At 47.0% G+C, this 14,875-nt stretch overlaps 1 protein-coding gene and 2 long non-coding RNA genes across 9 annotated transcripts in view; 1 reads left to right on the forward strand and 2 right to left on the reverse strand.

The window, feature by feature from the left end:
• LOC111744103 overlaps positions 1-1,153 on the reverse strand; it is a 7,376-nt gene extending 6,223 nt beyond the window's left edge. The window contains exon 1 of the long non-coding RNA XR_002782006.1: positions 562-1,153. This is a non-coding gene — a long non-coding RNA (uncharacterized LOC111744103). The remainder of the gene's footprint in view (positions 1-561) is intronic.
• Positions 25-5,788, forward strand: LOC111744104. Of its 2 annotated transcripts, XR_002782007.1 has the most exons (3): positions 25-529; positions 1,020-1,297; positions 2,691-5,788. It is a non-coding gene; the product is annotated as an uncharacterized LOC111744104 (long non-coding RNA). The 2 variants fall into 2 exon arrangements; XR_002782008.1 differs by lacking the exon at positions 1,020-1,297.
• The window catches only part of STAU2 (staufen double-stranded RNA binding protein 2), a 232,365-nt gene continuing 222,591 nt past the window's right edge, over positions 5,102-14,875 (reverse strand). For all 6 annotated transcript variants that reach the window (XM_023534609.1, XM_023534608.1, XM_023534610.1 and 3 more), the window contains 2 exons: positions 7,373-7,461; positions 5,102-6,241 (listed from right to left, as the gene is read on the reverse strand). In XM_023534609.1, coding sequence (XP_023390377.1) covers positions 6,148-6,241; positions 7,373-7,461 — 183 coding nt within the window. In that variant the 3' untranslated portion in view covers positions 5,102-6,147. The remainder of the gene's footprint in view (positions 6,242-7,372; positions 7,462-14,875) is intronic.

A 14,875-nucleotide genomic window follows, 5' to 3' on the forward strand; every position in this document is an offset into this window, starting at 1 on the left:
AGGCCAGACGCCCCATGTCCATCTGCAGGTGCTCCGTCTTCGAGGCAGCCATCACGCCGGCCACAGGCCACTGGAGAGAGACCCGCCGTGTGCACGTTCCTTCAGCACTACCTGCTTCCACCGCCCTGACAGCACCCAAGCAGCTGCCACCCCCGGGTGGAGAGGGGGCGGAGGCTGCTGATGACGGCGTCCCCTCTTCACTAAACACTTGGATACGCTCGTCAGATGGCTCTCTGGAAAGGTGTGCCCATTACAGTCCTTACATCTAGGGTGCCAGTATATGTGCATCTAGTAGACCGTGGACTTAGACTTTGCTCGAGGAGCTGTCCACCCCTCAAAGGGGGGGTCAGGCTGCCCGGCCCTGCACCCACTTCCCCCTCCCTCCTGAACGGGGCTGTCGAAGCTCCTCTATGACCTCCTCATGCCAGCCAGGTCCTGTGGGTGCTTTTCCTGGCTCCGCGGCCTCCCTCACTTCCTCGCTGTGGCAATAGACAGCCCGGACCATCCCGTCCTCCCCTCAAGAGGAAACGTAAGATTTCGACTGCTCATTTAAACACTTACCTGCAGGGAACACCTGAGTTCTGTTCCAGTCACAAATGACTTCTCCAGAACTTTCCATTTCCTCATTCTTCTTCCACGCAGCTTGGCTTCTTCAGCCACTTGTAAATGCAAATTTCTGATCCTTTCTACTGCCTGCCTCCTCCTATCCACTTAAATAACCAAGCCTCCTCCCTTCTTTGGGCTCCCTTGAAACTTTGAAATTTGAAAGAAAATGAGACCAAGGTTGCCTCCATTTCTATCCATCTCAGGAGTGAGAATCGGGAATTGCCTTACTGTTAAAATCCGCTCAGGATAACGACAGCGGGGAAGTGGTCTCCGGTCTCCCAGTTTGTAGAAATCACGGAGGAGGAGGATAACCGCTGCGTGGCTTAAATTTCTCATGATTTATGCTGAAGTCAAGGAGGCTTTAAGAAATATGCTAATTTGGAATCGCGTGGAAGTTTTTATTTTTCTCCTAGGTAGTCTTATGACTCATTCAGAATTGCTTTGTGGTTCATCAGACCCTTGAAACTAAAGACCGAAAGGATTAAACAAAAGCAAACAAACAGTACAGCCTGCACGAACCTGAGAACAATCCGTGACGTCTGAGAGACTGTTAGTTATTTAAGCTTCGCTGTTTACACTGACTACAATGAGCCTTGCTCCCTGGGAAGCAGTCGAGGCAGATACCAGAGATTTGTCTTCTAAAACAGGGATTCTCTCTTCTCTGGTGACTACCCTGCCCTAGTCCACACAGGTGGAGTTGGGGCCGCCATATTTGTACAATGGGGGCCAGCGGTGAACGCCTGGTCCAAGGCGAGCCAACCAGGGGTTGCTTTTTATGACTTTGGGAATGAAATCAAGAGAGAGATTCAGTGTTTCTTCAGGTGGCTGTAAACTTGGGCTCTATTGGTAGCCATGTGTGTACGGATGTGTGTACTTTCGTAGCAGGAGCTCGTGTGGAGAGAGAAATGATTCACACATTCACAGGGAGGAGGGGACTTGAAAGAGGGAGAAAGAGAGCTTCCTGGTTTCCCCACAGCCTTGTTCTTCCTGGCTCCAGTTTATTTCTGCATTTCTGCCCTTAGGTTCTGTGAAATAGCCTGTAGCTAAATAACAAATGTCTCATCGCTGGTTTGAATAGGTTTCTAGAACTCTCAACCAAAAGAATACTAATTGATTTGAGTGGTATTTTTCCTTGCAGGTATTTGATTAAAAAGAAAAAATTGCATATTAGAGATGAAATTTGAATAATAGCATAACCCTAGTAACAGAGGTACTAATGGTAATATTGTAAGTTTAGAGCTACCATGCTCTTGGGGCCCATCACTTTATAGATGTGGAAACTGAGTCCCAGGAAGGCTAAACCCTTTGTCAAGGTCATATCTGTGTCTGAACCAGGCCTCTAGACTCTTGAATCCCAGACCATGGCTTTTTCTTTAACACCTACCAACTCTGATTGAAATACTGTATTTACTTTAACAACTTGTGTACTTTAAAAAATAGACCACATACTCTGGCATATTCTTATTTCTTTTTTTTTTTTTGGATGAAAAGCTGAAACTTGAAGATGTTAAATGACTTCAACAGGGCTACATAATTAACAGAAGTAGAACCGGAAGTTTATTCCCAGACAGGTGGCTCTATTCAATAGGCCAGACTTCTCTGTCCATGCATCCAGGACAGACTGGAAAATCCTTCATGGCATGGGTTTTAGGGTCATTCATCTATTCAGCAAACATTTCTTGAGTACTTACCATCTTAAGGCGGGCACTATCACCAGGCCAGGAGATACAATGAGGAATAAATTCAGTTGATCAGCCTCCTGAGTGCAGGTGAGCTTAAAGAGCTTTACTTGTACATGTATATTGGGGCTAAGAGTGGGAGTCAGTCAGTAGACATTTGGGGTGTGTGGAGGTGAGATAATATATTCTACTAGAGTGAAACCAGATGGTGGCTTTTCGACAGCGTCACCAGAATACAGCACGGTACCTAAGCAGATGAACAACGAGATACAACGCGCTGGTTCCGAGCACAGAATGCTCCACGAAACGCCGCACCATTTCCTTGTCTGTCTTTCCCTCCACCTAGAACGTGGGTTCTCGAGGGCGAAGTGGTTTCCTTTGTTTATTTATTTTCTGTATTCCCAGCATACATCAGAATGTGCTGGGGATTCGGTCACAGGAGCTTCTGGTTAAGAGGTCAGAATGTAAGAGGAAAGCTTCCCCAGCGAGGTAAGTTTTAACTGAGTCTCGGAAAGGTGAAATGGACCGGGGGCGCTGTCTGCCAGAACGAGGCAGTCGGGGTGGACCCAGTCTAGGGCAGTCTTCACTTTGAGCCAGATAGTGTCCCTCCTCAGGAAGATATGCATCTGCAATTGTGGAAATGTAGGAGGTATCTGGGGGTGGGGACTGGAATGAAATCAGCTGGCCTAGGGAAGGGGTGTAAATGAAGAAAGGGGAAGACAGGGGGCAAGGCAGTGGGCCCAGAGTCCGCTGAAGTGAGTGTTTTCGGGGCCCTGTTTTTAATTAAGAAACGCCACCGTCTCCCCGGGGGTTAAATGTACAACAATCTCGTCCACATTAATGTCACATATTATCGTGAGTGCCTATCTCTGTGTCACATAAGCCATGAGATTTCAATTTTAGTTCTTTTAACAGGTTTATCTACTCCTTTGATAGGTCGTTCATTTGTCCGTTTATTCGATGTACCATATACATGTGTCAGGTACCAATATTATCAGGTACCACTATTAAGGGGTAGGTTAGGGGAAAACCAAAGACAAAGTCGTGTCTGATTTTGCCATTAATGACTTCTTAGCTCTGTGTGCAAAATCTTTAGGTTTTCTACTGTTCTTGGCCATGTGATAAGAGGCGGCTGTTGGAAATTAAAAGGTACAGAACACACTCTGGGCAGGTACGGTGATAACTCACCTGTGGTAGAATTTAAACACCAATCGATTGGTCTGGATCACATTTCCAAGGTCACTAGGAGTCCTAAAAACCTCTGTATAATAGTGTAAGTTTTTCATTAAAATATTTTTATGTTATGCTGCAGGAAATTGGTTGAAGCTGTCAAAACAAAAACAAAAACAATGACAAAAACAACACTGTTGAGAAGGCTTGCTCGAAGAACTCAGAGAGGTCGCCCCAGGAAAGGGGAGGGATGTCCTTGTCACCGCCTGATCGGTGCTGTCTCGCCATCGATCTTTGGCAAGCCGTCCTGGAGAGCAGTGGTCAGAGCTCCAGAGTGCAATATTACATTTCCAATTAAAACACAAAAACAAACCTTTTTCATAAAACACATTGGCCTCAGCACTGGGAATTGACTGCAAAGCCCTGTGCTGACTGAGGAAAGCTGAAAGCAGACACTGTAATTGATAAAGGAGATAAGTCAATCTGTGTCCTTTAAAGAATAATGAGTTCCATTTTTCATCAAAAAGATCTCCTCGTGCTGAAGAAACATTCTTTCAATAAATCCACTTAATGGGTTTCCCGTCTAATGATATATAACATTGCTTTTGCAACACATCCTTACAGCAGGGCCCTGTGAGGGACCGGGACTGAGGGACATTTGCATTGCTAATTCAACCCAAAGGAAACCAAGAGTTCCCAGCAAGAGCTGCTGTTCTGGGAAATACCTGAAGGCCTTGCTGGGCCCTTCCAGCAGGTAGATGGGACATCATTCGGAATAAATACCCCTCCCCTACACTCGAAGTCCTTTGCCAATTTACATCTCCACCACCACGGCTCTGGCGGGCTCAGAGATCCATCAGCTCTGAGGGTGACTTGTGCCACACAGCTCAGGAGTTAAAGACTTTGGCTACTCGGCTCGTGAGAACTGAGTAGTTTTGCTTGTGCCCTGTGCTCATTCTCTCACAGCCCCGACGGCCACGTCAGTGCTATCTGGACCGTGGATCCTGCCTCCGGTGCGGTGAAGGCCTGGGGAGGGGGGCCCGTCCCCTCCTGAGGGGATGAGTTAGGGCCCTCTGCTCCCTGGCGCTCGGCAGCAGGACGTACCGTTCAACCTGGCTGACTCTGTGTAGCCCAGCTTTACAAACGTGCTGGTATTTCCACCAGGACCTGCTTTATGTAACAAGGGCACCAGCCCCACCCCCACCCCCCCCCTTACTGGCAGACTTCCCCACGTGGGGATCACTACAAACAGCCCGGAGTCATTTCCTTATGCTGCTGTTTGTGTATTCTTCTGTCGCGCGTGAGTCAGCCAGATCACGATGCGTGGTGGTTTTGCTTGTGAAATCTTACATAAGTATATTCCTATTGTCGTCCTGGGCGAGCGGTTAGAGCACACAGTGTTTTCTCATTGCATAACGTTCGCACATCAATAAGGAGAAAAAGCCTGAACAATGACGCCGGGCTGGTCAGGAACCACCCAGGAGGCAGCTCCGCAGTTTCGCAGATACGGCCGGTGGCAGGGATCTCCTCTAATGCCACTGCCGCACAGGATGACTAGGCCGGGTGGTGGCCTTTGGGATGGGTTTCACCGAGGTGACTCTTGAGAGATGACAGCGAGGGAATGAAAAGAACAACAATAACAACACTTCACACAGAAACTGACCAAATTTTTACTGCGTTTGCTACACGCTGGATTCCGGCATGCTGGCCCGGAGCGTGACGGGCTACAGGCTGGCGAGACTTTGACAGCTCCCCCAAACAGGCTCCCCCTTCCCCGGCGTGGACATTCCTTATTTTGATCCTAGCCACTGTCCCAAGTCCAGAGGCAGTTATTAAAAACACTCTCGATGCAAACAGTGAGTGGCTACAAGACACGAATGGGGGTGGGTGCAATTTCCACAACAGAACGTGGAATCCAGGGAAATGGTTTGCAGAGGCAAGACGCCTCCTTGGTGGCTGAGAGTATGATGGAGCTCAAAACCCACAAGTGACTTTTATTTTTTAAATTCCTGGAGTATATTGAAACTAGTTGTTCCTAATGTTATTTCATGTTTTTGATTAAACATCTGACCTGATTTAAACCATGTTTGTTTGCATACATCTTTGAGTAGTGCGCCTTAAAGTTACTCATATCGATATAGGATGAAGATTACAAATATCTGCATAAAAAGAGAAACCGTGTGACTCTATATGAAGACAACAACCGTCACATTCCACAGCACGTCATTGGTTAATTTTTGAATCGTCAAGCATTATTGAAAACGAGAGAGAGAGAGAGAGAGAGAGGGAGAGAGAGAGAGAGAGGAGAATATAACTGAACACAAGCGCCACGACAAAACAGTAGGAATGACAGAACCAAACCCAATTTCTCTATTCATCATTTGAAAATGTTACCTCTGCTTCTAACACTTTTCGTTAATTGTTATTTTAAGCTCCAGTAGCAGGATCAGATTTCTGCTGCCCCTGGGCAAATGAGTTATGATCTGATCTCAAATTCCACGGGAAATGCACAAAGTTTGATTTTTTTCCCCTGTTAACAGTACTACGTATATTATCTCTTGTGTTAGAATGGTGTTGTCTTCACATAAGACTCAAATAATGGTATTAGTCATTCATTTCCTTGAACACAGACACCCTCGTGCGTGCTGACAGGTTTATAAGGATGCAGTGGCAGCCGTGGTTCTGGGAGCTGCTAGATGACGGACTTTGATTTCTTGCCGTCCTGAGTGATGGAGGCCGGGTGTGTCTGCTTATTGTCCGCTTTCTCTCCCAGATGCTGGCCTTGTCTGGAAGATTAATACATTAACAAGAGCTGAAGGTCCAGGGTTGCACGTCTTCAGACATGTTTATTAGCAGATGGCACACAGGATTCAAAGGTCACCACCAAAATGACATTTTAAAGCGAAACAACAATATTTATGTTCAGATAGTCTACTGATGAGATCATGTGGAAATGTTTTTGATTAAATTAGCGTATAAATGGTTGCCAATCTATAGACAACTTAAAATTCCATGTCTGTTTACCAAATGTTTTCTTCTCACGCTCTCACCTTTTAAATATTAATGACCAAGTGTTGGGTTGGGGGTATGCACCTTCGACTGCAGGATCAGCATATCTGCTTTTCACGTCCTGGGTTATCTGCTTTTTTCATCCTAAAAATGCTATCTCCTGCGTGTGTCCTGAAACCTCACCTGCCATTATTACTGCTCCGAAGGAGTTTGGATTCCGCCACATAAATACAATTGCTTTCAATTTCTTTGGTATAAATTGAGTCTCTGGAGAGACCTCAAATTCAGTCTCAGATAAGATCTCATGTTCAATGTCGTTAAAAAAGCTATGAGCTAGATCTCGGAAAGACTTATTAGAGCTGCATTTTTGCCTTTACAGACCTTGGGAGCCGCATTTTTGGGGCAACGTTTGCTCGTGTTTCATAAAACCATGTGAATAAAAAACAAATTCGTTTTTTATTCCAAGGGGAGAGAAAGCCGGCTCTCACCTTCTTTTTCTTTCCTCTCTGCTGTGCTCACAACTTAGCGGGAATCGTGAGTGAACATTTTCAGCTCAGAAAACGTTTGGTGTAGCCAGAAAATGCTCAGCAGTAAGACGTGCACAACAATTTTTTGTTAGTTTTGCAAGTATCTACAGTCAACAAAACTCACATAACTATTTCCAACAAAGGCAGTAAAATGCGGAAATGATGGCCAATCAGTAGATTAAAACTTTCACAGGCACGGTGTGGGAAACAAATATGACCATATATACTGCTTCTCGTTTGTTTGCATTTCATCGTACTGGGAATAATTTTGTAAGACATAGATATTATTGTCTCGAGTTTTTTCCATCTTATTATCTACATCTTATTTTTTATACAGTGACGAAACTATAAACGTAAGAATGCAACAGAAGATTTACTCACTTTTCAAGAGAACCTTTTTCGATATTCATCGTCCCTTCCATTGGATCCAGTCCTTGCTCAGAAAATTGTTTCAAGGCACTTAGAGCTGCCTAAAAATGAAAACAAACACAGACTAACAAAGAGATCCATTCACCGACTTTAATGGAATAAACAGGTAATCGTGAAAGAAAGCTGAGCGATAGGGTGAGGACTAACATTTTCCCCGGTCTAAATAAATGGTCTTTTGCACCACTCGGGAAAATTACGTTTGAAAGGCTGGATTTCCATGGAGCCGTGTATATCCTGTGAGTTTTATTTTTGGTGTGTGCGATGGGGGAGGCGGAGAGAGGAACGTCTCATCCCTTATCCACAACTTTGTGAAACCACAATATTTTATCTGCAAAGGTGTAAACGTAACAAACTTCGATGATGACTTTGTATGACTTCTCCTCACATTACTGAAACTACGCATTCTCTTCCTTCAGATGTGAGAACATCGGACTTTCCCAACTTGGGTAACTCTTTCCAAAATTAGCATGAAGGTATTGTTCAATTTTATAGACAGGAAGCCCCAACCAAGTCACAGCGAGTGAGCAGAGAAACAGACAGAAGACACTCGTGCATACTGAGGGGATGGTACCTGTGAGGAGAGAGAGAATTCACACTCGTAAGGGCCCTGGGGTGACAGGCCTGGCCACGGCAGAGCCTCCCAAGGTGTTGCTAGGCCCATAATGTGTGGGACGCTGAAGGGTGTTGACAGGCTGTTGGAGCCTCTCTGGATAGCTGGGAGGCACCAAAAACGTGGTGCTGATAAGATCTACGTGACTTGTTGACATTCGTGCGTGCGTGTTCCAAACGGTTATTTCTCTGAGTAAGAATTTGGTTCTTCTTCCCCGCCCCCGCATCCCTGCACTTTTAAGCTCCATTAGAAGGGCTTTGTGGAGTCTGAGATAGGTGTGAGCCCCAGGGTTGTTTGACTCATGGAGATCCCGCTGGGTCACACTTCCGGTCATCTGTAACTTCTCAACTGCCTTTGAAAAAGTGCTAGCTCTTGCCATTGCCCAGGCTTTTTATCTGCCCAGGGCCTCTTTTGGGTGGCCGACTAAGTGCACGATCCCGTTTACATTTCTTTATTCATAATATATTTTGCGGTTTCGAAGTTAATAGACTTTATTTTTTGAAAGTGGTTTTTAGATTTACAGAAAAACAGAGCAGGCAGTACAGAGTCCCACACACCTCCTACCCTCACCCTGACACAAGTGCCCCTATTACTAGCATTGATATATTATCGTTCGCTGAAGTTCATAATTCACGTTAGGGTTCGCTCTTTGTGTTGTATATTCTACGGGTTTTGACAAATGCGTAATGTCATGTGTCAGCCATTCCAGTGGCATATAGAATAGTTTCACTCCCTTACGACTTCCTGTGCTCCACCTGTTCATCTCCCCTCATCCCCCAAATGCCCGGCAACTACTCCCGTGTTAAGTCTCCATAGTTGCCGTCTCCAGAATGTCATATAGCTGGAATCACACAGTAGTACCTTTTCCACATTGACCTCTTCCACTTAATAATGTGCGTTTAAGGTTCTTCCATGTGTTTTCATGGCTCGATACCTAATCCCCTTTTAATCGCTGAATCATGTTCCACGGTGTGGATATACAACAGCTTCTTTATCCATTCACCCATTGAGGGGCATCTCAGTTGCTTCCAAGTGTTTGGGGGGTTATGAATGAAGCCGGTATAAATATCTGTGTGCAGATTTTTGTGCGATCGTAATATTTTTTTCTCCCTTCTCTCTTGGCCTTTCTTTCCATTTTTTAAATCACAACTCCTACATTCAACCAAAAGGAACAATATGCTCTTTTCTTTTTCTTTAGACTATTCTTCCTCTCGGCTCTCTACGCTGGTCTCCCTGGCTCAGAGGTGCTAATCCGAATACCCTCTCAGGTCTGCGGCCCTGGCCGGGGCGTGCTGGGCAAGGCGGGCCCTGCTCACGCTCTCTGTTTTCACCATTATCTCTGTGAACCTGGAGTGCTCAGGGGTGTCTGTGCCCCACCCCACGACTGCTCACCTGGGTCCCTGCTCGTACCACACAGCGGCTGGGACAGGGGGTGGTGGCAGCTTGGTACTAACCTGTATCGGGTTGGAGCGGCATGGCTATTCATTGGGGTACTGTTATGGGTTGAACTGTGTCCTCCCCCAAATTCATATGTTGAAGTACCAACCCCGGGTGCCTCAGAATGTGGCCTTATTTAGAAATAAAACCATTGCGGATGTAACTAATGAAGGCGAAGTCATATGAGGGTAGGGCAGGCCCCGATCCAATGTGACCAACGTCCCTATAAAACAGGGAGATATGGACGCGGGAACACAACACAGGGAGAACACCGTGCGACGGGGAAGGCAGTGATCGGAGAGATGCACGGAAGCCAGGAACGCCAAAGATCGCCAGCGAATAACCAGAAGCTCGGAGAGGCACGGAACTGGTTCCTCCCTCATGACCCTCAGAAGGAACCAGCCCTGCTGACACCTTGACCTTGGACTTCCAGCCTCCAGGATGGAGACAATGACTTTCTGCTGATTAAGCCACTCTGAGTTACCGCGGCTCTAACAAGCGAATGCTGGTTCATCGTAATTCCTCTTTCAGGATATCGGCGCCTCTTCCTCCTCTCTCTGACGTTTCCTTTTGTTACTTTTTATTGTAAAAACAGTTTTTCATTGCAGAGAAATCATAATATGTAGACAGGCAAAAAAAAAAAGCAAAAATATTCACAGTCCCACCTGCCATCCGCAACGCGATCTGCCTTTCCCCATCCCTTTCTATGCCCGACCCATCCGGACACCCTTGAACCTGGATCACACCTTACTTTGTCATACAACCTGCTCTTTTCATTTTACATAAGCAGTTCTCCATAGCAACGGAAACACTTCAGTAGCATCATTTCCAAGACTGCTCCGTGTCCCATGGACCATATGTGTCCTATGTTCAGCCAGTCCCTCTGCTGGACCTTCAGGCCACTCCCGGTTTTTAAGCTGTTATTAACCCAGCACCGAGCTTCCTAACGGTTGAATCTTCGTGTACCATCTCAGTAATTTCCTTGTGAGAAACTCCTAGAAACTGAACTTCTGGGCCAGAGAACGTGCACACTTTTAAAGGCCTGAACATGAGTTTTGCCGTCCGCTCCTGAGAGGTCGTGGCCAGGCCGGCAGTCTGAAGAGCGTCCTTTGTCCAGGTGACTTTGGAATCACCCCTCAGACCCACTTTGAGGGTGACCGGAGCAGCCCTGTGCCGCCGTTTTATGGCCTCGCTTTGCTTTTCATTTTTGTCCATCCTGATTCTTTACCTTATTCACTAGACTTGGCTTTGAGTGAAGTTCCTTTCTTTCCAAAATTAAACTCCCTCAAAAGACTCAGATCAGTACAATTCCCTTCCCCCAAAACATAAATTCGCAGAGATTTGACTCTCATTTAAATCCAATTAGGTGACCTCTGAGGTTCCTGAAAGCCCCGAAATGCAGAGGTGGCTGGGCAGCCTTCCCAGGTGGCTATGCTGAGAATGGTCCCGTGGGTGTGGACGTGAACGTGAACGTGAACTCTGGCATCCCACCTCACGTGCACAGGTGTGGAGCTAAGTGCCAGGCCCATGGCTGGCCTTGCCGGATAGCACACCTTCATGGGCTGGGCCGGTGGACTTAGAGCTCTTTGTGTTTTCCGCAATTTTGAGCAGATGAACAACTATTTTGTTCTGATCCCTTCATAAGTGAATTATTGGCAGGCATGCTGATTTTTATCAATTTCTTCCCAAATGGACTGTTACAGACAGCTATTCAGTGCCCGGAAATTGAAAGGTACAGTGTGGGGTTGCTGAAGGAGACTCTTAAGAGCCCCAGAGCTTCTTGGTTCTGTGTTAATACCTAAAAGGCCCAAATGACAACCAAAACCAAAGTTAAAAAAAAAAAAAAACTTAAAAAAAAAAAAATTTACAGGCTAATGGTTGCTGCCTGAACGCCAGGAGCCAGAAGTCTTGCTCCGGCGAGTCCAGGACCCGCTGGCACCTGCTCATTTCCATCTAAGAAGAGATGCACGTAGGAGATAAAGGCCAGGTCTCAGGTAGCAGGTTCGATGTTTTAGATCTTGCAAAACCTCCCGGATGATGGTATCAACATGCCAGGCATGTCCCCATGCGCTGTCAAAATGCCTGTCGTCACTCAAAGAATGTCCTTCAGGCTGGAATGGCGGTGCGCTCTTTCACTCGATGCCATGAACGGATTTTCAGAATTCTTGCACGGCTGCTTCCCTCCACAGGTATGTTTTAAAGGCTTCCAAAATAACATTCCCTTCTCGACCTGATGAGATAATCAGCCCACATCTCGTTGATAACTCTGACTACAATCGCTAATAAATATGAGAGGACTTCTGGCTAACTTATAAAAAGCAATAAAGACGGTTGGTTTATCTTCTCTGTAAACAGTAAGAGCTACCATTTGACGAACATCACTCCACCACAGTCGTGAGACGGGGCACTTTACCTGTGTGACCTCAGATGTGACCACAGCCCTGCCAGAAAGATTAGCCTACCCATGAGGAATTCAGGCACCTCCTCAAGGTCACACAGCCAGGAGGTGGCGGAGCAGGGGTGTGAACGCGGCCCACACTCGCGATCGCGTCTCGGCATCTCCTGCGACCTGGAGCACCGCTCACGGTCAGCCCGGATCCGGCGCGGCTCCTTCCGAGGTCGTCGATGCCAAACCACGCTTCTCACTCCTCTCCATTCTCACTCTGTCGGTCATTTCCCACAGTGGCGACTTGGGAAAGGGATTTACTGTTCTGCGCGATCGCATGGTCAGTTTCCAGACTCCAGCCTTCTCTGCAGACCCTCGGCTGGCTCCTGAGGCTTCGTTCAGCATTTCCGTCACACCTGCCGTCTGGGCTAAAACTAAGTGGTCAGCGTGATCGTGTTGGCACTTAGAATTAGCCAATGACTCGATCGACTCTCCATTTCTTAACCCACAGGACCGCTCTCCGCGTGGTCACCTGGGTACTGAGTCTCGCTCCCTTGACTCACCTCTCTTCTCTACTCTTTGAAAGTTTTTCTTCTCCCACCGTCTTGTGGTTGCTCGTCGGAGGGAGACACAAGCTTCGGCCTCTCTTACCTCCTCATCCCAACGATCTTTGAGACCCACTCAATAAAATCATTTAAACGGCTGGAAAACCAGAAGGATCCTCAGTAAGCCTGAAGACTTAGTGCCCAAAGAATGTGAATTTTAATGTTTCTAAGACATCATTTTTTTTTTGAAGGATCTATAACAAATGCCAAGTCTCTATATAAAATAAGAGAAAAAGAGAAAATTATATTTCTAAGTTTTATCACATTATAATAAGATTCTCAGTCTATTGCATTGGAGATGAATCAACGCCAGGACTTTAAAAATGAAATGAGAAAAGGATTATACTGAGCTTTAATGAAACCATTTGCTGCCAGCTTTCTAATAATTTCATCACAGACTGAACTTTCTATTTATGCTTACGTAATCCTACCGGTTGAGGTAATTTTCATAAAATTGATGCTTTATAGAGTGGCTTACTTTGGGAACAAAGGGGTGTCAGTCAGCCTGGTAAGGTCGTGGCTACTCACTGTGACCAAAAAGGGGGATGGGGTGGACAAACACACGGGGGTGAGACAGCCTGCTGAAGCAAAGAACGGGAATCTCAACTCTAGAAGTGCAAAAGTGGGTGCTTAAGCTCCAGACTTAGCCCTCACTTTTATTTCTGCGGTCAGGCTCCGACGTGGGGTGACCTATGCCTCTGCCAGCCTTGACAATAACACAGAGTTGAACCAAAGGCGGGATTAACTGTGCTAAGGAGCTTTCGCAGTGTGTTCAGAACGAACGTGAGCAGAGGCGTTCACGCTGCCCCGTCGTCCTCCAACCATGCTCTTTCTGTGTTGCCAACACCATTAACTTTTCAATGCCTGTGTTGTCCTCCATTGAATGACTTTCCATTCGACAAAAGCCCCCTTTGCAATGGCGTTTACCAAAACACAGCATCAGTACAAAGCAAGCATCGCGCTCTGGGCTGGGCAGGAGTGATTCTGGGATTGAGGTACGAACGCTGACATGGAGAGATTATCTTGGATTATCCAAGTGGACTCAATCTAATCACACCTTAAAATCAGAGCAGCTTTCCTGGCTTCAGTCAGAGAGAAAGATGTGGCCAAGAAAAAATGGTCAAAGAAATGAAACATCGTTAGTTTTGAAGACAGAGGAAGAGGGACACGAGCCATGGAACGCGGGTGGCCTCTAGAAGCTGGAAAAGGCGAGGAGACCCGTTCACCCCTAGAGCCCTCCATGAGAACTGCTGACACCTTGCTCTTATTTGGTCCAGTAAGGCCCCCGTCTGACCGACAGAACTACGTTAGCGTCGTGTTAAGCCACCAAGTCTATTGACTTGTTACAGCAGCAAGAGAAGACTAATACACTCTCCCGCTGCCCGGACAAGGAGGGTGGAAGGACATGGCGCTGGGAGTCTGTCAGGCCGAGATGACAATGCCAGCTGTACTGCAGGCCAGCAAGTCCCTCGAACTCCGCGAGCCTCTTTCTCATCATCGGGAAACTGGAGGCCACAACACTTAACCACACCCGCTTGTGCCAGGGGTTCTTGCCTGGACCACGGTGGTGTTTAATAAACAAGGGCTTTCGTTACACATCTTTCTCTGTGCGGCCCACCATCCGGTCATAACGTTCTTCATACTCTTTACCTCCACGTTACCTTATGTCTAGCTTCCTGTACATTTCCATTCATTCTTTTCTAGCACATCGCTCACTCATCTCGTTTCCTAAGAGAACCCTATCGTCGTGCCTCATCTTTAATCCAAAGTCATTAATTACTCCCAGCCTCACAATGACATTCCACATCCTGGGCCCGGCATTCAAGGCCCTCCACCAGCTGGCTCCATTTGACTGCACAACCTCATTTACCATGACTTCATGACAGCGTGTTTCCCAGAGTAAGACCGGCCAAAGGGCAGACCAGTCACCAGCCTCAGGAACACCTGGCAGGTGTCAGTCTCAGCAGTGCGATCCCAGGCCACTTGGCCCGGAGACGCCCACCCTGACATCTCCCGCCCTGGTCTACCTCCTGTCTGCTGGAGACACCTAGTCTTTTCCACTTCTCAGAGGGCACTTTCCTGATTCCCGGCCTGTCTCCCAGCCCTTGCCATTTGCCTCCTTGAACTGCGAATCGTCCTTGACATGTTTATGTCCCGTCTCCCAGGCAGGTGGTCAGACCTGGGCTGGCAGAGCCATTTTCCTGTTTGAAATCATCACAGTGTGTTTACAGAATGTCTGCAAGGAACACCCCTTGCTAGATTACCCATCAGCTTCCGTCTGAAGCAGCCCCAGCCAGACAAGTGCTAGCAGACACATTTCTTCCTTCTGTTTTCTCTCTATTCTCCGAGTCACCACCCTGCCCTCGCTCACCTTCCCCCGATGCAGGCATTTCCAAGGCTCCGCTCTGTCGAGGCTC

This window comes from Pteropus vampyrus, unplaced genomic scaffold (assembly GCF_000151845.1).
Source record: "Pteropus vampyrus isolate Shadow unplaced genomic scaffold, Pvam_2.0 Scaffold127, whole genome shotgun sequence".
NCBI lineage: Eukaryota > Metazoa > Chordata > Mammalia > Chiroptera > Pteropodidae > Pteropus > Pteropus vampyrus.